This window comes from Hippichthys cyanospilos, chromosome 19 (genome assembly GCF_059441005.1).
Source record: "Hippichthys cyanospilos isolate Australia breed blue-spotted pipefish chromosome 19, RoL_Hcya_1.0, whole genome shotgun sequence".
In the NCBI taxonomy this organism is placed as follows: Eukaryota; Metazoa; Chordata; class Actinopteri; order Syngnathiformes; family Syngnathidae; genus Hippichthys; species Hippichthys cyanospilos.
In genome coordinates, this window is record NC_142387.1 from 1,422,661 (window position 1) to 1,445,853 (window position 23,193).

Below are 23,193 nucleotides of genomic sequence, written 5' to 3' on the forward strand. Positions count from 1 at the left end.
TTTGGACCAAAAATCGAAGGACAACATTAAACTTTACTGTAATATCTGACAATGTTCAATACAATATTCATCCTTTACCTTTGCTATCCTTTGTAGAACTAGTCTACTAATCAAAAAGCTTGTTTCCAGTTCTTCAAGTTGTTCAAGCTTACTGAAACGACTGAATCTACAATGTACTATTGATTCATACACTTAGTAGTTGAATGATGGATGAGAAAAAAAAATGCTATCACTTGACGGTTATTAATTAATCATTTTTCAAAATATTGTTTTGCATTTATAGTCTTTTTTATATTATTGTACATGGTACATTTTTAGTCATGTAACAAATGCTGTATCATATATTTTGTTTAGAAATAAATCTAAAAAATTGCTATTTATCCCAAATTTTTAAAAAGATTTTAAGATACTATATTTTAGAGCTGTAATTTCAATACCGTGATATCGCGATGCCATGATATTTTTGCTCAAGGTTATCATACCGTCACATTCTGATATCGTTATATGTTGACACAGTCAAAATAAATAAATGTTACAATCGTTACCAATAACGCTCCTGATACGCACAGAGATTAACAAATGGGCAAACAATTCATGCTTTGCATATACAATTTATCTGCTCACTTGAAAAAGTTTATTTTCACATTTCGTTTGTCATAAATGTAATGAGAAATATTAATATTTTTCACTTGGGCAACAGTTTTTCACGCAATATTCTGGTACTGCAACTGGGTTTGAAATCTCAATGTACCTTGTTGTACCTTTTCGATTTTTGTTTTGTCTTATTTTATACTATAAAAGCTATACAGATTATAGTTAGCTTCAAACACCGTATTTTCCGCACTATAAGGCGCACCTAAAAGCCTTAATTTAAAAAAAAAAAAAGATTGTGCGCCTTATAATCAGGTGCGCCTTATATATGGATCAATATTGGGATTGGGATTCGTAGATGGGGAATGAACTGATAAAGTAAGCTTTACCTGTTTCTTTTGTAATATTGACATTGAGTAATTATGCTATTGAGAGTTTAGAGTTATTTGAGTTATTATTTTTATTACTTTGAGTATTACTGTATTGTGATTGAAAAGGTTTTAAAATATGTCATGATTGAGGGTGGGCCTTATAATCCGGTGCGCCTCATAGTGCGGAAAATACGGTAGTAGTAGTTGTCCACATGTATTTTTGAGGGGGAAAAGCATGTTCCTTACAGATTAAAACTTAGTAAATGCAAAATATAAAAAAAAGACAGTTTCCCTTTGTTATTCATTTTTGCAAAGCAGACCAAAATTGTATGAAGTTGTATGATAAATCTTTGCACCTATAAATTGAATCTATAAATTGAAGCAGAAATTTCTGATTTTTGAATTGTATCAAATCAGCTTGAATCAAAAATCATTTTGAACCGAAAATCAATTCTGAATTGAATCGGAGACGCCAAAATCGATCGTATAATGGAAAAAAAATATACTCTTAAAAATGCTATCTTTAGGCCCGAAACAACATCAAGTCTGCACTTTTTTTAAGATTAGTGACGTCAAGTAATACAAAATCAGGTAGAACGCAAAAATAAAACGCTTTGACATGTACATGTCAGTTCATTCTATTATTTTAATACATTTTACTGTGATCATTGTCAATATATATTGTTGATTTTTGCTCATATCTTGCAAATGCAATTAGAACCTTTGAAAGACTGTCCTTTTTATTGCACAATTATTGGGACTCCAAACATTTTTGTTGGGACCCATAGGTTTTTAGTATTGCAAGTCTCAGAGACCCAACAGTTTCCAGAGGTAAAATGAGCACTGGAATGTAAGACTCACCACACGGGCTGCTCTCTCCTGAGATTCACATTTTCTGCAGAACCATGGGCCAGTGGGAACCTGTACAATGCCATAGCACGCTACAGAGATGAAAACAAAGCACATTTAGCAACTGGAGTCACATAAAAGCCAGTTACATTTTATGCAGAAGTATTGCCACACCTTTTCTGACTGTAATTTAACAACCGTCTTTTGTTGTGATTATTTTGCTCAGTACTACTGACTCAACAAGGCTGGAGATATTAATCACCGCACTTCAGCATCTGGAAAGATTTTGCAGGAAAACACAATTTTGATAGGCACGTTTTCTGATATTCTAATTATCATGGCATTTAACATTCCAATATACATAGAGCTCCACTAATGACTTCCCACCGATCAAGCAAATATGTGTTCAAGGAGTCAGTTCATGGAACAACTATGAAAAAGAACTGAAAAGATGTGAATCAGTGTCTGTACTCAAAATGTTTTAAAATATATTATTAAAAATATTTTTAAAAATGTCTTAATTGAATAAGATCTTGCATAAAAGTTTGTGATGTGTAAATTTGGTCTACGGTATACAGTATACATGATTCTATTTATACATTTATGATTGCATATATTGTTTATTTGCAGTGTGTGCAATGTTCACTAAAATAATCTATGAATTAAACAACAGGAGGAATGCTATCGAAGTACTGATTTCAAGTTTGAAGTGATATTTAACTCTGCAATATGGTGATTATATCCATCTATCCATTTTCTATAAATATAATGTTGGGACTAAATATGCAGGCATGTTCAGTCTGTTAAAGAGAGAATGTTGCAGTTGGTAGACAATTAAAAAAATATATAAAGAAAATGTAAAAGGTTCATATTACCACCACATGCCTGTGGTTTATAGTCCAGTGTGGCTTATCCATGGCAAAAGATGCTTTTTTTGCTAAATTTTTGCTGCTGCGACTTACCCGTGCCGTTTATAGTCCGGAAAATATGATGTTTTTTTTTTTTTTATCTGTACATGCAAAAATCATAATGAAAATGTTGTAAAGGTGTAAAATCTAACTTTTGGTATTGAATTTGTTTTTTGTAAAGCGGACCGCCGGGTTACGGTGTTCCTAGCTTTTTTTTTTTTTTTCACGTTACGACGTGGAATACAAGTTTTTTTTGTGTCCCCTTGTTTCGGCATTTTCCCGCCTTTACTGCATCAACAACAACACATTATGTCTTCAGTGAATATGCGTGTGCCGTCACATCTGACGTGATGACGGCAGCGTTAATGACCTTCCCGGAAGCACCTAAATAAACTCTGATAGCTGACGGATTGAAAATCATCCATAAATTAATACTATTGCTCCGGTGGACTTAGAAATAATATGTAGCCATTTCAACCAAAATACAAAATATAGAAATCGAACAGAACAAAATTGGGTTAGGTTTCAATACAACATCATCCTCTTCCGGCATTTCATTGCCAACCGCCACACAAACTTTAATTCGTTAGCCATAGGTCCCAACATTGCTAGTGATGCTAAAGCAGGGGTCACCAACATGGTCCAGAAACCAGGTAACCCTAAAAGATCACGAGTAGCCCGCAGGCATGCTCTGCAAATAGCTTACAAGAGATAGCACATTGGTCATTTTCTATGAATTTTACACAATTATACATGTATTACATTTAAGTTACACATTACACTTGATTTATATATTTACTGCAGCTGTTCTTTAATTATTGTGAAAAATCATTAACATGATCAGTGTCTTTGAATAAACTGGTAGCCATTCGTAATACTCAGTACCAAAGAAGTAGCTCTCAGTTTCAAAAAGGTTGGTGACTCCTAAAGCGAGAAGTAAGAAGATGATTACGATGGAAACAAAGCTGGTGATAAACAAGAAATACAAAGAAGGCTCGAGCATCATTACCCTCGCTCGGGATATGGCCGTAACTATCTTAAGTCATGTCATTCCAAAGGTAAATAAAATTTTATTTTTCCTTTCTATAGTTTTTATTTATAATGTTATTTAATTATATACATGTATATTATATACCAGTAGTACTTATTATACTATTTTGTCACTAATTTTTTAATATGTATACAAAATTTGGATGGGGTTTTGCATGCATTAGCTAATCACCATAGGTTTCTATTGCGCACCATACGTCGATTTCGCCTTATGATCCCAACTCTGGAACAGACTAATGTCGTATGGTGGGGATCCACTGTATATGCACTGCAAAAAATAAATTAATAAATTAAAAAAAAAATGTATAAATGGATAGATGGACAGATAAGGGAACACACAATTTTTGTCTTAATTTCACACTTTCTTGACCAAAAATGAAAAGCGTATATCCTATAAGATTGTCTTATCGTATCATTCTCATGTAATACATAATCGTCGCTAATTATTATCTATAATAATCTGAGGATAACAACTTTGTTGGGTGTTGTCAACTTGATTGCTGCATTTGGATCATTGTGCTGCTAATGCAACCCTCAGCCCTTGACTTTAGCGACAGTAAAAAGATGAACAAATGGAACAGAAATGCAATAAGCAGCTTGCTGATGGTTCCTGACACATTCAAAGGGTTGACGAGTCAGGCTGTAGCAGTACTTGTTTTTTTTTCCTTTAGGTGACTGAAGGGAGGTATACATTGTGGGTTAGGGTAAGGCTTTTTCGTCTGCCATTTTGCTATTCAACTGTCGCCCTTTTCAAAAGCAAACAACTCACTATTATTTGCTTGTATGAAAGCGTAATTTTGGCTTGCTTCATGACATGATGTCTTAGCTAACGTCGGGCTGGTCAGCTAGTGTTCATGAATACAAAATAGTAGCAATTGCAGCTTACGATTTTATTTACACTTTTAAAAATTGTACTCCATATCATGATTTCCAAAGTAAACAAACTTGGTGCACGCATTAACCCAAACTCTGGATTGGGCATGGAGGTCTGCATGAAAAACCTTACTTTTTGTATTAATTCATTTTTATTAGACATTTCTTCCGTTTCCAGGCCCTGGGGCATTATTACATATCCTCTGAATTAAAAAAAAAATAAATAAAAATTCTTTTTCTCCCTTGCTATTGTTATAACACCCAATAACACAACAGGAGTGTACAATTTTAAGACGAAAGTGGTGTGCTGCTATTTATACTGTATGTAAGAAATAAAAGAAATTTCTTCATGAAAAATTTATAAAAGTTAAATCCTCATTAAGTGGAAATCTGTTATTTGGTTTTCCACCAAGGAAAACAATATACAGTGTACTCTGGTTTACAACGTCCCCGCCTTGCGATTTATTCACCTCACGACGTGGACCGTGACTTTTTTTTGTCCCCTGTTTACGCCATGTCTTTTGGCTTAGGACACATCCAACATGGCGGTCAGTGTGCGTGCATGTTGGATGTGTCCACCCTCATACCCCTATACACGCGTCACCGCTTACATCACGACAATACTAGTCTGACATTGGTTGGCGTCATGGTCAAAATAGCCACATGCTAAAGACTGGATGTCATCTTGAGTGCTTAAAATAACATAATTATTTTGCATTTTAGTGCTTAATTAAAACTTGAATAAGTTAGCCATGCGTCCCAAGATTGCTAGTGATGTGAAAGAGAGAAGAAAGAAACTGATTTTTACAGGAACGAAGCTAGAGAAAATCAAGAAATATGAAGAAGGCTAAGCTTGCCTAGGCTAGGGTACCCTCACTAGGTAATATGGCCATAACAAGCTCGTCACTCACTCAAAGGTAACTAAATCCTTCCTATATTTTTTATTTATCATGTTATTCAACTGTATACATGTACAGTAATCCTTCCTTTATCGCGGGGGTTACGTTCGAAAAATAACACGCGCAAAGTGAAATCTATGAAGTAGCCAACTTTTTTTAATTTTACAATGCAATACTAAACTATAGAATAAAACCAAAAATCAAAACCTGTTTTAAAGCCCCAAATTCGTTTAAGACAATCATTTTAATATAGTAGTACAAAGTTAGTAACATTGTCACTCGTGTATTTCAAAGTCCAAGCTATGCCTTTTCGTCCTGAACCCGCACATTGTTATGAGTAGTTTAAACCTCTTTCTTTTTCTGAGCAAGAAGATTTTTATAAACTGATACGCCCAGACATCGAATCAAAGTGAAGCCTCTTATATCATAACAATACACTTCAAATTTCAATTTACTACAAAATAAATCTAGGTAAAAGTCAGATTTCCAAAGCTGTGCATTTCTCCGTTGCTCTCTATTTAGGCACACAGACTGAGTGTGTGCGTTTGCTCTCGGCACGCCTACGAGTCACGTGATCGGCTCCCAGAGACCAAGCTGTCAATCAATGTGCTTACTAGCACGTTTGCAACCAGTGTGCTGAGCTGAGCGCACTCAGAAACAGGACAGAGACACAAAGACACAGGAGAGACGAAAGCAAGCTTTTGGATCCTCTTGCCTTTTGGAATAAATTGACAAGTGAAAAACCAATACAGTACAGCGTCAATATTTTATTTTGAGACAAAGGTAAAGCCCCTGAGACAATCAGGATTCAGAGCACAATGCGCTGTAAAAAATATCCACACTGTAAAAAACCCGTTAAGCAGCAAACCCGTGAAAGATTAACTGCGATACAGCAAGGGATTACTGTATATTATATATACGTAGCACTTACTATACCGTTTTGATACCAAGCTATGTTAATATGTATATATGTATATTCAATTTTGATGTTTTCACTTGGGGTTTTACACGCATTAGCTATTTAACATAGGTTTGGATTGCCCGACATAAGGCGATTTCGCATTACGATCCTAACCACAGAACGGATTAATCTCGTAACCCTGGGCCCACTGTGTATATTTTTTTCTGAATAATCTGAATACTCAATATTTGTTTCAAACATTCTGTAAGATATCCTAATATACTAAAATACTCAATAGCTACAGCTCTAACTTGTAGAATAAGTCCCAGTATTCCCATTTGCCTTCGTTCCCACGTCCACAATGCATAACTTTTGCCGGGAGACGCATATTTTAAACATCAAAATATTAATCATTGTCTTTATCTACTATTTTATTCAATAGCTCTTGACGACTGACAAACATTGTTAACAACTTCGTCCACCATTTTGCTTTGATCTTGCAGAAAAAATTAACGTCAATCGAGGAAAAAAAAAGAACATATCTTTGTTCACAAAAATACTGTACTGGTGAGCCGAATTGTGAGATAATGAGGTGACAAGTGGATGACAAATTCATTGTTGTCTTGACCATGCTTCCGGGGAAATCGTCAAAATAAAATCGCCCCAATGCTCTATATTTCATACGTTACTTGATTTCTCCCATTTTATTTTGAAGTGTTGTCTAACTTCCTTTATAATCCCACATGTCACTAGACCAGTGGTTCTTAACCTGGGTTCGATCGAACCCTGGGTGTTCGGTGAGTCGGTCTCAGGGGTTCGTTGGAGCCGCCGCTGCAGTTTTTTTTTTTTTTTTGCCTCAGCGGCAGAGGTTAACTCCTCAGTCTATCTGCAGTTAGTTATTGTCAGCACGGTCTCGGCCACTGCGAGGTTTCGATAGCACCCTCCCCCCCACTGATGTTACCATGGCACATGCTACACTACAGTACTGATCTGCATTGCTTGGATAAAAACTTCACCAATAAAAACAAATTCACTTCAGAGCACACATGCCACATTCTACTGAGTATAGTACAGTGGACCCTCGTGTTAAAGCGTCCCTGGCTTACGATAGTTTCATGTTGAGATGTGGAATACTGATTTTTTTCATCCCCTCTTTATGGTATTTTCCCGGTTTTGTGACAAAAACAACTGTCATGACCATAGAGGCTTGGCTGTATTTGTGTTGTTTCGTCTCCATCTGTAGGGGTTTTTAGGTAATTACACTTATTTTCAGTTGCAGTCAAACTTGCCTTCCTGTGACGTGTCACTACAATTCTGGTCTGCCATGGGTCGGGGTCTCCTCACAGAGATGGTGGTCTGCTATTGGTTGGCCACACTCGTTTCAAAATGGCGGAACGGTAAAGCTTTGTTCTATCATGAGTCGTTACAAAACCATATTTATAGTGCATTTTATTGCTTACTTCTAACTTGAATGACCCTTGTTATGCCCATATTGCCTTGTAAGGGTAGCCTAGGATAGAATATTTTAGCATTCTTGGGATGCATGGATAACGAATTCAAGTTTGAATTAGACACTAAAATGCATTATAAATACAATATTGAAACCACTCAAGACGAGCTCAAGTCTTTATTTAGACACACACACACACACACACACACACACACACACACACACACACACACACACACACACACACACACAGTGTGGAATCATGGAATCATGGAATACTGAAATTTTTCATCCCCTCTTTATGACATTTTCCCGGTTTTGGGACCAAAACAACTGTCATGACCCTAGGGGCTTGGCTGTATTTGTGTTGTTTTGCCTTCATCTGCTGGCGTTTTTAGGTAATTGCAAAACAAGTGGCACTCAAAGGTAAATAAATCTTTTTTGTATTTTTTTATTCATGATGTTTTCTGATTGTATACATGTATATTATATATATGTAGCATTTACTATACTATTTTGGTACCAATTTTTAATGTGTATGTACAATTTTGATGTTTTTACCTTGGGTTCTAAACACATTAGCTATTTATCATAGGTTTGGGTTAGGGCGTCATACAGTGAATTCCCCTTACGAGCGAATTACGGGGGCCCACTGTGATTCATTGCTACTGAATTCGCTTCACATGAACAATGCGCACATGGCTAATTAATACAATAATTTATTCATGTACTGTATATTACATAAGAGCAAGAGGGAATCAGTAGGAGAGAAAATCACTGCAAGAAGTCGATAAGTTTAGTGGCGACAACGTGTTAAAAATATTATTTTGAATTGACTTAAAGTGTAACTTCGACATGGATCTCAGACAGTTATTTGCCCACAGCAGCGAGAAACGAAGTAAATTATGTCCTAGCTAGCTCGGCATCACCAGTCTGTTTTAAGTTCATACATAGTTAGCTAACTTTATTCCTTGTGTCAAGACAAACATATTAATTTGTTGTAAGAGCCGTCGGGGGTTATTTGCAGTGAGTATCAACAACATGAAACGATCATTTGGAGAACACCATATTAAGCTTGTTGTAGTTGACAGAAAGAGCATATGGATCATTGGTGTCAAACTGAGGGCGGGAGTTGGTGCGGGAGTAGATTAAAACTCCTGCCCTCATTGGTCGATGGTTGCGCCGGGAGACAATCGCGTGTCTTGCAGGACACTTAACTTATTTCAAGAAGGCGATTAGCACTTGTATAAGACATACAATTGGCTTCCGGCGCGACCATCAACCAATGACAGCAGGAGTTTTAATCTACTCTCACCCCAATTTCCCTTTGCCTCTTAGACCAAGAATCGTAAAAAGCACTGGCTGTTCGATAGACCCAAAGGAGAGGAGCAAAGACTTTTACCAGACCACTGGAAATCTCTTACCTAGATTTCTTTCATAATAAAATGGTATAAGTGTAAATGTTATCATGTTTGTTACAGTTGCAACTTTAATTCAACTTATGGGTGCCGCTTATATGACCGCGGCTGCTGCGAGACTTTAAAGGATGGAAAGGAGTAACTAAAAATGCCTTCTAAAAAGTATATTTAGGCAAAGAGCAAATTAAAACAACAAACTAAACAAACACTCAAAGTAAAAAGCGGACTTTTCTACCAAAATAGACCGCTAAATCCTTGATTGTGAGATGAAGAAAATGACAGACGCGACATGTAAGTTAATTATTTTAATACATTTTACTGTGACACTTTTTTTATATCTGATGTTGATTTTTGCGCTTGTCTTGAAAATGCAGTTTGAACTATGGACTTTGTCATTTTTACTGCACAATTTTTGGGACTCCCAAACATTTCGGTCAGGACCCACAGGTTTTTAAAATTGCGAGTCCCGGGGACTGAACACTTTTCAGAGTTAAAATGAGCACTGAAAAGCCATATAGAGAATGTTTGTTTTTTTTGCTGTAAAGATGATTACATAGGGAACATCAGTTTACAATTATGAAACTTTCACTGTCATTTTCACATTGACACATTCATTTTATTTATTGACTGAGAATTTCAAAGATATTTTAAACTTGAATTAAAAGAGAAATAATATAAAATAACATACAACACACAGGTAAAAATAATATTTATAGGTTGGGTGGAATACAAGTAAAATGCATCAGGTGTCCCATTAAAGTGACACAGTGTATCAATACAGTTTCCTGTAGTGTTGATACGCCTAAGGAGGCCTCATTAACCCATCACTACTTAGAAGAGATTTAAGTAGTTTTTTGTTGGCATTCATCAAATTCTGACACTCCCCAAAATTGGGAGGAGACAGCTTGATGACACATAAGGAATACACACGTTTCCTGTTTGGCACATGCAGTTGTCACCTAAAACAGTGAGCAATCGCTAAATTTCATCTGAACATTTTTTTTCTTGTCCACTTCAACATGTGACAAAAAATAAACAAATAAAAGATCAGCAAAATAGTTTGAATTTTAATGACATTGAAGCCATAGTGGACCAGTGTCTTGTGTCTGCCAAGAAGGCTGAGTGAGTCCATGTCTTGATAGCAAGCTGGGTGACAAGGTCTGGATGTTGTACAGTGATCCCTCCTACTTCGCGGTCTCAGATATCGCGGTCTTAGTACTTCGTGGGTTTTTCCAGGAAAAATAAAAAATATTTCAAAATAAAAAATAATTTAAAAAATGCACAAAAAAATGAAACAAATTGAAAAAAGCAAAAAAGTACATTATACAGTATTCATCAAATAACTAAGTAATATTAGTTAATAACTATGTTAAGAATTCTTCAAGCGTTAGAGTTTGTGACTTTTTATCTTATTTTGAAATGCATGCTTTTAAATTGTCAGGTCGCATTGCATTTCCGTTTTCTGTTTTATGTTCTCTGTGCGTCATTCGGCTCGTTATGGTGACGTAGTGAATGACAACGTAAGCTCATATTTATAGTTAGTTATCATTTATGTTGATAACGCACGCTACTGCCTATGTTTAGTGATGTTTAGCGATGAGTGTTAATTCTGTTTATGTGTTCGTTTGTGTAGAGGTTGCACTTTATAGTTAGTAGTTGTTGTTAGTTGTTGCTAACCCACTAATGTCGACTAAAAAATACAGTGGATCCCCGGTTTACAAACCCCCGTTTTACGTATTTTTCATCTTACGACGTGGACCGCAGCGTTTTTTTGTCCCCCTCTTACACACAAACCTTTCGTCTTAAGAACGATCCAACATGCCGGTCAGTGTGTCCGCACTATTTTTCCGCTTTGCTGCATCAACAAAAACAACTTTTCTCGCGTGTCACGGAAATGCCGATATGCTATTGGTCGATTAAGGTCACAGTCACGGTCTCAGTCACGGAGCTGCCGATATGCTATTGGTTGATGAAGGTCACAGTCCCGGTTTCAGCTACAGAGATGCCGATATGCTATTGGCCGGCGTCACGTCAGTCACAGAAATGCCGATATGCTATTGGCCGAACACCCTCATCTATAGCCTGATGGCACAAGCTGGTCGTTTTTTTGTGAAGACTTTGCAAACTTTATCTGTTGGACATGGCTTCTAAAATTGAAAATGGCGGTAAAGGAAAAAGTAAGAGGATGATGACAATAGAAACGAGGCAGGAGATAATAAAAAAATACGAAGGAGGCGCACGCATAGTTAACCTTGCTAGTGAGTATGGCTGTAACCGCTCAACGACGCTACAATTCTCAATAACAAGGAAGCTATGAAAGCAAGCAAGTAACCATAGGGGAAAGATTTTCCTTGCCAAGGTACGAACCTTGGTCAACAACAACATGGAGAGGCTTCTTCTATTATGGATTAAAGAGAAGGAAATCGCCGGTGATATGTTCTCGTTTAAGAAAAGTTCTAGTTTAAGAAAAAATAATAATAAATTCTGAGGGTTTGTCTCTGCTCCCCTCCGGCTCCACCCACCACCAGCTCAAGTCACGTAGCCCCAAAGGTAAATGTCATTTTTCCTTTGTATATTTATGTTATTTAATTTAACAGTACAGTAGATTATGTTACTAATTTTAATACGTGCTTAAAGTCGTGATGTTTTTACCTAAGGTTTTTGCACGCGTTGCACGCATTCACTAATTAACATAGGTTTGGATTGCCCGTCATACGACCAATTCGAGTTACGAGCCTAGCCGCTGAACGGATTAAGTTTGTAACACAGGGGCCCACTGTACAGTAAATTCGTAGATTAAAGTTCGGCAAGTGTTTATATGTTAGTTGACTGACTTTAACATTGTTGTTGGTTTATTATTCAACAGATACTACATGATACACCACACATGAGCCAAAATAAATGTGAAGTTCAACGTGATGACTTGCATACTCTCTCACCGGAGTTTTGGTGCAGATAACCAGTACTGAGAACAAATTCTCAACAAACTAAGTAATATTAGTTATTTAATGAATATACAATAATGTTAATAGCGTAATAAGGATAATGTAATGTTAAATAATAGGAGAAAGGAAGTAAAATACGCAAAACATACAAAAAAAAAAGATTGTTTATGGTTACTGCGGCTATATTGGGGCGTACATAGAAATCTAGGAACTGATACCCTACTTCGCGGGTTTCAGACTTCACGGGGGTTGACACCCGCCATTAACCGCAAAGTTGGGGGGATCACTGTATTTGTAAAATTTCAAAGTGTGACTAAAGTTGGAAAATCCAGCACTCCTGCATGACACCTTTGTGAGGATGGATGTATAACTGGACCTCCATTGATGTGACATGACAGCAAAGTGTAGCCCACTTAATGACACTTTTTGGATAGGGGTGAAGGAGACTAGCAACCGCTTATAATTTAATATACAACGACCTGCGAACAATTATGCTGACAAAACCAAGTCAGAACAGATAGCGTTAACGTATCTTGGTGGCATCAAAGAAAATGCGTCAGGTGTATTTAACACAATATCAGCATGACAGAAATATATGCACTGTCACGTCCTCATTTCTCTCATTAGAGTGCCATGAATTTGTGAATTAGTTGAATGGGGCAGTAGTAGGGATGGCCAAACATTCTTATTTTGAATTAATTGAGATAAATAGGGGAATAGTAGAGATGTCCATCTACAATGCTGGAGGTGATTAAAGCGTTTTTAAAGAGTATTAGTGATGAGATTGTAAATGATGACAAATTGTGTCTTACCACAGCAATATCATGGTGCAGGGATTTATTCTCGTGCCAAGTGATGAGCAGCACCGTTTGTAAACACGACTAACTGACGAGTGAGCATTAATTGAACAAAAATGCCTTATTGACGTCGTACAGACCTGAATTGAACACGAGTATTGCCATTTCATGGTTTGTGAACTTCACGTCACCCTCGTTTGGCAAGGATGACAGACAGTTGTACTTTTTTTGAGTCAAGACCCTCGCACTAAAGCACGTTTGACTGTGGCTTGGAAACACATCATTTGACAAACATTGTCCACCAAAAGCAGTAGCATTGTCGTACCCTTAGGTTTGGCCTTGGGAACTGGACGACCCATAACCTAGCACGGGGTTAACTAGCTTGGAGGCTAACGGCTAACCACTAGCTTAGCAGAAAGTGACGCTCTTACCTTGGTGTACCGCGACATTGCAGCCGTGTCCGTCGCAGTATACCAGCGGGTTCTCCGCCCAGCCTCTCTCGTCTGAGCAAACACAACACCCTCCAATCATCTCCTTCATGTTACTCGTCGACAACTCAGTGTCCACCAGCACACAACGCTCTCCGGAGACCATCTACGAGCAAATTGAACATGTGGAGCAATAAGAAAGGCAGACGAGTCTAATCCTTCATTTAACGCGTCCCTCGCTTCTCCGCCACTATGTGGTGGGTCTCACTCGACCAAAATTCCATTTTTTAAACGTGATTACGTATTTTGTTGACGCAATATTTTAACCAAAACAACCAGTTCTCCACGCAATGTTGAGGTTAAAGGGGAGGGGGTTAACAAGGGGAACTGGAAATGCGTCACGAAGTAAAGCAAGTTCGGGTAAACGCAGGCTACCCGGAAGTCAAAGACAGTCTGGCACAAGAGGAGAAGGGTACAGTATTTCCTAAAACAACAAAATACCTAGTTTACGCTATAAACCTAATTGTGTGCCTTCACACATATGAAATTTCTGTCGGCCATTTTCGTTATTATTATTATTATTATTATTATTATTATTATTATTATTATTATTATTATTATTATTATTATTATTATTATTATTGTTGTTGTTGTTTGTATTAGTATTATTCCACCCGTTTTAACTCACGGTTATAACTCATTCCCATTTCATCCGATTCACACCGTTACAATTTCATAATTCCATATTTTTCCCACCTTCAATAATTCATTATTCATATCCAGTGGGAGGATTCCCCATTCATTCCCAATGGGAGATTTAACATTTCAAAATTTGAGCTTTCTCATTTCATATTTACAATATTTAACTTATTCATTTCCTCTTATAGATCATTCCCATCATTCCAATAATTCATACATTTTAATATTTTTCATAAGTTCATGTTTTTGACCCCAATATTCCAATATTCATATCAAATTGGACATTTAACATCCATTTCACATTCTGAGCTTTACAATTACACAATCAAAACATTTAACTTTAAAAGGATTCCCCATTCATTCCCAAGGGGAGATTTAACATTTCAAAATTTAAGATTTCCCATTTCATATTTACAATATTTAACTTATTCATTTCACCTTAGGGACCATTCCCTTCATTCCAATAATTCATAAATTTTAATATTTTCCCATAAGTCCATATTTTTCCTGATAACTATTCATAATTCGTTCTCATTGGCAGATGTAACATTTATTATTTGAAGCTATGTCCTCGGACGTTCCCGTCTGGTTCGAGATCACAGGCGGAAACTACGACAGCCGCTTCGACGTGGGTAAGGCCAGCGGAACCCTAATTGTGGCCAGGCCGCTGGACGCCGAGCAGACCTGCCGGCCTGCTTGCTTTCGGCGTGAGCGAATCGACGTGAGCGAATCTGCGCTGGTCAACAAGATCTTCACCGGCATCAATCTGGTGGTGCTGAGCTTCGTCATCATCTCGGGCTTCGTAAAAGGCGACACGACCAATTGGAACCTCACGCTGGACAACTACACCAGTTTCCTGAATCAAAGCAACGGCAGCAATGTTGAAAAAGATTTTGGGACCGGCGGATTTGCTCCGTTTGGCCTCGCCGGCATCCTGTCTGGTGCCGCCATCTGCTTCTACGCCTTTGTTGGCTAATTATTCAGTACTACCACATACATAAGATGGCGGCGCGTGTATACGCAGCAGCCACTCGCTCTCCCGACAATGCGTTGTCTTGTGTACATGTAAAACGCCGAGGATAGTGAGAAACGCTATTTCGATTCCTTTGTATGTTAAGCACATGTGAAGAAATTGACAATAAACTTGACTTTGACTTTGACTTTGACTTCCCCATTTGACATTTAAAACATTCAGCTCATTCATTTCACATTTTGATCATTTCTAATATTCAATCTTTCAAATTCAAATTTTATCATATTTTATTTGTATAGCCCTGAATCACCGAAGTCTCAAAGGGTTTCACAGATGAAAAGAGGTCATGTTGAGACTTCTTCAGAAAAAAGAAGTCATACAGATATGTCTTTTTGGTTTAAGGTACACAACAGCAACCCTTGTCAAAGCTCCCAGAAGGGGAAGGAAAAACTCAAAAACCCCAATTTGGGGAAAATCAGAAACCTTCAGAAGGGACCACAGGTGGGAGGAGCCCCCTTCCAGGCCCACAGGTTGAAGTGGATGCTGCATGTACCAAATACAGACAAATAGAAACACATTACAGACAAATACAGGTACACAATATATATTACAGAAAACATATTGTGCAATAAAGTGCAATGATGACTTGACAGCAGGCAAAGCCATTGGGCAGGAACCTTCCCACAGTCCAACCAAGTGGACCGCAGACAGTCGATCTCTTAACCCGCGATGGTTGATCAGCGCGCGCAGGGCCAAATGGGGCCGGTCAAGTCAACCTTCACCATCTAGCTAGCCCCCTCTCCGAGCCGGGAGAAGGGGGCAGCAAAAAAAAAGAAGAAAGCTGCAGACAGGCCCAGTAACTAAATGGTTTTGTGTTTTTAGTCGGGACTTAAAGATTTCAACTGAGGTGGCTGTGCAAACTTCCTTAGGTAGAGCATTCCATAGTACTGGCGCGCAAATGGAAAATGCCCTTGACTTCTTTTTAGCCCGTAGGGTCGATAACAAACCGGCATTTTGTGACCGAAGTTGTCGGGGCGGAACATATGATGATGCTAAGTTGACGAGATAGGAAGGAGCTAAATCGTGTAAAATTTTATAAGTAATTAACAACACCTAAAAATCACATCTCATGTGTATTGGAAGCCAATGTAGGTCAGCTAGAATCGGAGTATTATGATCAAACTTTCACGTCCTTGTCAATAGTCTCGCTGCTGCATTTTGTACAGACTGCAGGCTTTTGACGTAGGACAGGGGAAGGCCAGAAAACAGAACATTACAATAATCTAGGCGCGACGTAACAAATGCATGAATTTATGTTTCAGCTTCGCTAGGAGAAAGAATAGGGAGATTTTTAGCTATATTGCAAAGGTGAAAAAATGCCGTTCTTGTCGAGTTATTAATATGTGTCCGAAGAGAGACAGTTGAGTCAAATATCACACCGAGGTTTTTTGCAAAACTACTTTGGGAAATAGTACAGTTATCCAGATTCAACATGGTATTCTTAATCAAGTGCTGATGATGAACAGGGCCAATAATTAACATCTCTGTTTTACTAGGGTTAAGAAGCAGAAAATTGGAAGACATCCTTTGTTTTATCTTGTCAAGGCAGACCTCCAGTTTACTGCACTTGCACGGATCTGTAATTTCTAAAGGCATGTTCAGTTGGGTATCATCAGCATAGCAATGAAAACTAATTGCATGTTTATGTATAATATCGCCAAGAGGAATCATGTATATGTTGAACAGAAGGGACCAAGTACTGACCCCTGTGGGACACCACATGAGACGGAGAAAGATTCAGAAATCGCATTGCCATAAGAGACACTATGCGTCCTTCCCAGGATGTAAGCTCTGAACCAAGAAAGTGCTGATCCCGAGATACCAACACATGATTTAAGACGTTCTATAAGAATTTGATGATCAATAGTGTCAGAGGTCAATAGTGTCTAAGGTCAAGCAATAATAATATTGATGAGATGTTGGAATCCATGGCTAAGAGAAGATAATTTGTCACTTTTACAAGGGCTGTCTTAGTTGAGTGGTTGGCCCTAAAACCTGACTGAGGGAGTTCAAATCTATTGTTATCTATCATGAAATCTCTAGCTGTTGTGCTACAACTTTCTCAAGAATTTTGGCAATAAACAGAAGATGTGACACTGGTCTATAGTTAGAGAGATTTTCAGGATCTAGGTGAGGTTTCTTAAGTAATGGTTGAATGACGGCCGTCTTAAAAGCTTCAGGTACAATGGCAGAGAGGAGTGACAGATTGATAATATTCAAGACAGCTAACCCTAAGATTGGGAATAAGTCTTTAACGAGTTTGCCTGGAAGCGGGTCGAGCATGCAGGACGTCGGCTTTGCTGCATTAACCAGGTGTGTAAGACACTCCAGGGAGACTGAATCAAACTGGGACAGGGTTACCAGACTTTTATGAACCTGTTTGTCCAAACTAGTATCAGCAATCACAGCCGAGGGCGTAAGTGGCGTTGCCTTTTTTATTTCGTCCCTTATTTGTTGAATTCGCTGAGTAAAGAATCGTATGAAATCGTGTGCTGAATGGAGGGAACTATTATTAATCTGCTGCTGTTGCATTAGCTTGACCGTATCAAATACATATTTTGGGTTGTTTTCATTAAGGCCAATCGTTTTGGAAAAGTAATTTGTTTTTGCTAACCAAAGAGCCTCTTTATATTTCAGCAAGCTATCGCACTAGGCTCGACGGAAAACCTCGAGTTTAGTTGTTCGCCATTTACGCTCAAATTGTCTACTTAACAATTTAAACATACGCGTTTCATCCGTAAACCATGGAGTGTGCCGCTTCGGATGAGTTTTAAGTCTCAACGGCGCTATAGCGTTTAGGGAATTTAAAAGGACTGTATTAAAATTGTTTGTGAGCTTATTGACTGAACGAATGAAAGACGGAAAGGCAGCTGTTGCGAAAGGCAGTAGTTCAGAAAGTGCAGCTGTGGTTGATAAGTTAATATCACGGCTCTCAAAGCCTTGGTTGAGGTCAATAAGACTACACTGAGCTAGGCCTTCGAATGTTATAAGATAATGATCAGACATAGCATTAGGATACAGCAAAATTGTGACATTAGAGGGAGTTAGACCATGGGTGGACACTAAATCTAAGATATTACCATACCGGTGTGTTGCTGCTTCTATTATTTGTGTAAAACCAAATGCATCGATTATTGCTTCAAATGCTACAGTAAGTGGCTCCAATGAGGAGTTCATATGAATATTGAAGTCACCCATAATTAATATATGATCTGCATGAGTTATTATATCAGCCATAAATTCAGGGAATTCATCTAAGAATTCAGAGTATTGACTGGAAGGACAGTAAATAACTACCACATAGAATGGTGGTGAGGAGCTCGATCGCATAATGAGAGCCTTAAATGTCTTCAAGGTTGATTAGTGCTCGTGCTAAGTTTAAGATCAGATTCTGAAATTAGGGTGACACCTCCCCCTTTTTTTTTACAAGGACGGGAAATGTGTGAGCCCACAAAGTTTGGGGGTGAGGCCTCATTTAATGATAAAAAATAATTTGGTTTTAACCAGGTTTTGCAAAGACCAAGCACTTTAAGATTGCGATCTGTAATAAGATCATTCACAAGAAGGGCTTTTGAGGGGAGTGACTTAATATTTATGAAGCCGAATTTAAACTGGGAATTTTTTCCTGAACTATTCTGATTCTCAATGTTGGTAGTAGTAATACAAAATTTTGATGGCTGGGGCTTGGTTTGTATTTTGAGTATTGTATTGTTGTATTTTTTAGTCGGAGCCGACATGTATCACTATATCTGAATACCTAGTGTTGTTTGCACTAGGCTGGTGTCCAGGCCTCTTGCGTGTGAGCTCCCTAAGACTAGATTCAATGTCCGGTGCTCTGGCCCCAGGAGTACACATTACCATGGCTGGCGTTTTAAGCTTAATATTATGGGTGATGGAGTCCCCTGTAACTATTGTGCAGGAGCCAGTAGACTGAGATGGGGCATGCCTGGCAATGGGGCTGAAACTAATATGCGTCTGAACAAGCTGATCACGGCTAGCAGGCTGCTTAGGTCTAATGCTAGCCGGACTAGTGAGTTCGTTCTCGTTCGTTCTGGCGGTCCATCGTAGTCGAAGATGACGTAGCTTCCACCAAATTTCGTGAGGATGCTCCAGACTAAGTCACGGTCAACTGTGTCAAAGGCCTTGGTCAGGTCAATAAAGGTGATGTAGAGGTCTTTGTTTTGTTCCCTGAATTTCTCCTGGATTTGACGGGAAGCAAAAATCATGTCCAGTGTGCTTCGGTTCTTTCTGAAGCCACACTGTGTCTCTGGGAGGATGCCCTCTGCCAGAATTATTTGGTGAGACAACATAATTTTTGCAAGTACCTTGCCGGCCACTGAGCAAAGAGAGATGCCATGACTATTAACACAAGATGATTTCTCTCCTTTTTTCTTGTAAATATTGACGATGTTGCTATCTTTCCATTCCTGAGGCAGGCACTCACTGTGCCAGATGGTTAGTAAAAGGTCAAGTGCTTTCTGCTTCAGAAAATAGACACCCTTCTTTAGTATCTCAGCCGGAAATCTATCCGGGCCAGGGCTCTTGTTATTTTTGAGACTCCTGGTGGCAGTAAGGACCTCACTGAACATGGGAGGATAATTGAGGGAGGGAGATGGAGGAAGATCTGGGAGTGCCTTGAGCACTGATGAATCAAAGGAGTTTGTTGTATTGAGCATTGAGTTGAAGTGCTCAGCCCAGCGCTTGAGAATTAGTTGTTTATCCTTGATTAAAAGAAGTCCGTCTGCAGATCTAACTGGAGCGATGCTTTGCTTTTATGGGCCACAGATAGGTTTTGCAGCAGCTTAGAATGCGTATGTGTTATTTGCATCTGCGTATCCTTGGAATTCCCGGTCTTTTTTAAGCCACCACTCATTTTCCATGAGCCGCAGTCGTTTCTGTGCCTCAGCCCTGATTGTTTTAAAATGATGGAGGAGCGATGGAGAGTGGGGATTGGGGAGCTGTTGGTTTTGAAGTGGGCTTGATACCCCACAAATGACCCAAGGAGAGGTGTAAATAATAACTCAGGAGTCAGAGATTTAGTTTTACCACTGCAGTGGGGAGAGCTTGAAGGAGAGCGTGACCGTGTGTCAGCCTCGTTGCAAAGTCTCTCTCCGTGTTCTCGGGCTGCAGTCTTTTATTGAAAAGTTGTTGCTGAGTCGTGGTGGGTCTCATGATTCAATCTGTGGCATCACATGGCTATTGTGCAAATGGCAGGCTCCACTCGCCCTTTGAACATTGTTGACAACTCACACATCCCAATGTCTATGCATAGACATTAGGGAAAACGAAAAAATGCCGCTTCATCAGTGCAACAGCCAGTTTATAATTAACTTATCTTACAGGAGCAGAGTAGAATGGGCTTTACGCTTGGCATCCAGCAGCTCCTGTATTTCTACTGAGCTGTTGTCAAACCAGTCCTGATGTTGCTCTTAAGTAAAGCCGGTAGTTTCAGAGGCAGCACGATGTAATGTTGACCTCAGTTTTGCCCACTCACAGTCCAGGTCACAGGTGGTGCCATAGTCCTCCAAGTTGGAAACAACCATAGCCAGCTTGCTACGGTAGTGAGATGTACGCTCTGGAGAGTCCAGCGCCCTGCAGTTCAATCGCTTTCTTTGCTGTTGCTTCTTGTGAGGGGGTCGGCTCTTCATCCTCTGATCAGCCGGTGATCAGTCCAGCATTCAGCCCCACGCAAGGCCCTAGTTATGCAAACGTCTTGTTGATCTTTTTGCCGAGTGATTTGCCGAGTCCAGCAGGTGCTAGTGTTTGGACTGTGGGTGCATCCAAGACGCTATGTATTTCTTTTTCAACTGGAAAATTGTGTTGGTAATGAGAACTTGGTGCTCGGAGCACAGAGACAGGAGTCGAATGCCATTGTTGTTTATTGTCCCAGATCCGTGAATTCTGATTACCTTAGTCCAGAGCTTGGCGTATGTGCCAACACGGGCATTGAAATCACCCATGAGGACAAGCTTTTCAGACTTAGGGACTCTGGATAGGGCAGCCGTTAGAGACTCATAGAAGGCATCTTTGATGTTTCTCTCAGCATTCAGTGTGGGGGCATACACGCTGGGTAGCGTAGCAAACCAGCCTTTCACCAGGGGGATACGCCAGGTCATGAGCCACTCACAGATGCCTTGAGGAGACTCCGAGATGTTATTGAGTAGCTTGCTTTTCACAGCAAAACACACTCCATGGAGCCTATGTTCACCTTCTGGGGGACCCCTCCAGAAGAAGGTATAGCCTTCACTGACTTCAGTCAGGGAGTATTCGCTAGAGAGCCGAGTCTCACTGAGTGCTGCGATGTCGATGTTGTACCTCTTAAGTTCATGTGTAATGAGCGCCGTTCGTCTATGGGGTCACTCCGTCCCGTCCTGAATTTTGAGGAGGGTGCGGACATTTCAGGTAGCCAGATTCATAGTGATGAGTTTTCCTTTATTGTGTTTTCGACCACAGTAAGGGGTGCCTTGGTGGCTGCGGTTGGCCACCCAGGTATGAGGAACAAGCAATTTTTAGGGTCATTTTTTCAAGACCCTTCCTCAATTTGGGGTGAGCAGTGCAGACCCTGAATAGAGCTGCTCAGTCACATGGGTAGCTGCCGAAGGAAGATCTTGTTCCATTCCTATTTCACAGCGACCATCACACCCATGCCGCCCCTGTGCAGGACTCCATTTAGGAGCTTCCAGTCACATCCTTGACCTGCCTCCGTCACGTTATCCTGTCGCCAGAGGACTTTTCTGAAAGAAGCTGAAGCTTGCTCAAAGAGTGGATTTTTGTGAGGGATGGAGCGTGCGGTTCCTTCCCCCATAATCTTGGGCACGCCCACCATATTCCAGTGGCAAGAGAGGAACTCAGTAGGCTACGCACTAGCCGACTCTAGCGGCATTGTCGGAGGGCTATGGCCCGCATTATCAGATGTGTCCATCTAATCTATGATTATCAAACTACTCTGCTCTAGCTGACGGACACGGCCCTCTAGGAGAGAAAGCCTCTCCATAAGAATGGTGCAGGTGTTGTAAGGGACTGATGCGGTGGAGATGCACAAAGCCATGCTTAACTTGGTACAGCCGAGCAAATACTTACGCTTGCAGAGCTGCACGAAAACGAGGACGAATGGAGCCGGGAGCTGTTCAGAGAATCAGTGAATCACTAGCTAATGAAGAATGGAAACAGTCCTTAAAAATAAAGAAAAACGCCGGACACAGGTCCGACAGGTGGTGGTGAAATAGAAAATAGAAAAAGAAAAATATCGTACGTTTCTCCAGCTAAGGCTAAAACAGTGACAGCAACAAACCATAATTCATATGTTCCAATAATTCATAACTATTTTTATTATTTTACCCATAATACCTCAGTCATTGCTATTGTCCTTGCCAAAACTTTGTAACCTTCACTCTTTGCCATTTCTCATCAGATTCAAACCGTTCCAACTTTAATCGATTCCCCCAAACCCCAATACTCCAAGGGGGTATCCATTTTCCTCTTCCCAGAATTAAAAATTTTCCCACAATTCCTCATTCTGTATCTACAAAGAATCGATTCATTTTCTGTGAGGTCATTCAATATGTGGGCATGTGGCCTTCTTGGACTACTGTGCAGGTGTACAGGTACATATTGTACTCTATTTCCCATGGTACCCCCACCCAGCGGCCAGCTTGGATGAATGCTGACCTACACCATATACTACATCTCCCATACACCCCTGTGAGGTGGGCATCTTGGACATTTGACAAGCTCTGCCCAGACCATTCACTTTGTATGGGAAAAAGTGAGGATTTTTTTTTTTTTTTGAAACCCTCACCTCCAAATGAACGGTACCACCTGTTAATGGACGGTGCTGAGGAATTTGAATGAAAACCCTGTGGTAATCCGATATTCTGATAAGCAAATAGAGCCGATTTTCCAAATTTCAATAAAGGCCGCCACTGCAAAACAAGTTTTGCCCAGTAATTTTTACCCTTTTTTTTTTACTTATTCAAACCAT

At 39.5% G+C, this 23,193-nt stretch overlaps 1 protein-coding gene and 1 pseudogene across 4 annotated transcripts in view; one reads left to right on the forward strand and one right to left on the reverse strand.

Moving 5' to 3' along the window:
• mllt10 (MLLT10 histone lysine methyltransferase DOT1L cofactor) overlaps positions 1-13,871 on the reverse strand; it is a 92,862-nt gene extending 78,991 nt beyond the window's left edge. Inside the window, exons 1-2 of one of the 2 annotated variants that reach the window (XM_088402268.1) lie at positions 13,484-13,871; positions 1,824-1,903 (exon numbers count right to left, since the gene is read on the reverse strand). In XM_088402268.1, coding sequence (XP_088258394.1) covers positions 1,824-1,903; positions 13,484-13,646 — 243 coding nt within the window. In that variant the 5' untranslated portion in view covers positions 13,647-13,871. The remainder of the gene's footprint in view (positions 1-1,823; positions 1,904-13,483) is intronic. The other variant, XM_088402267.1, reaches the window with a different exon arrangement.
• Positions 13,398-15,339, forward strand: LOC148407595 (cationic amino acid transporter 3 pseudogene; annotated as a pseudogene). 2 transcript variants are annotated; one of them, XR_015863665.1, is made up of 2 exons: positions 13,398-13,952; positions 14,721-15,339. The product of XR_015863665.1 is annotated as a cationic amino acid transporter 3 pseudogene, transcript variant X1 (transcript). The 2 variants fall into 2 exon arrangements; XR_015863666.1 differs by having other exon boundaries at positions 13,398-13,737.
• The last annotated feature ends 7,854 nt before the right edge of the window (positions 15,340-23,193 follow it).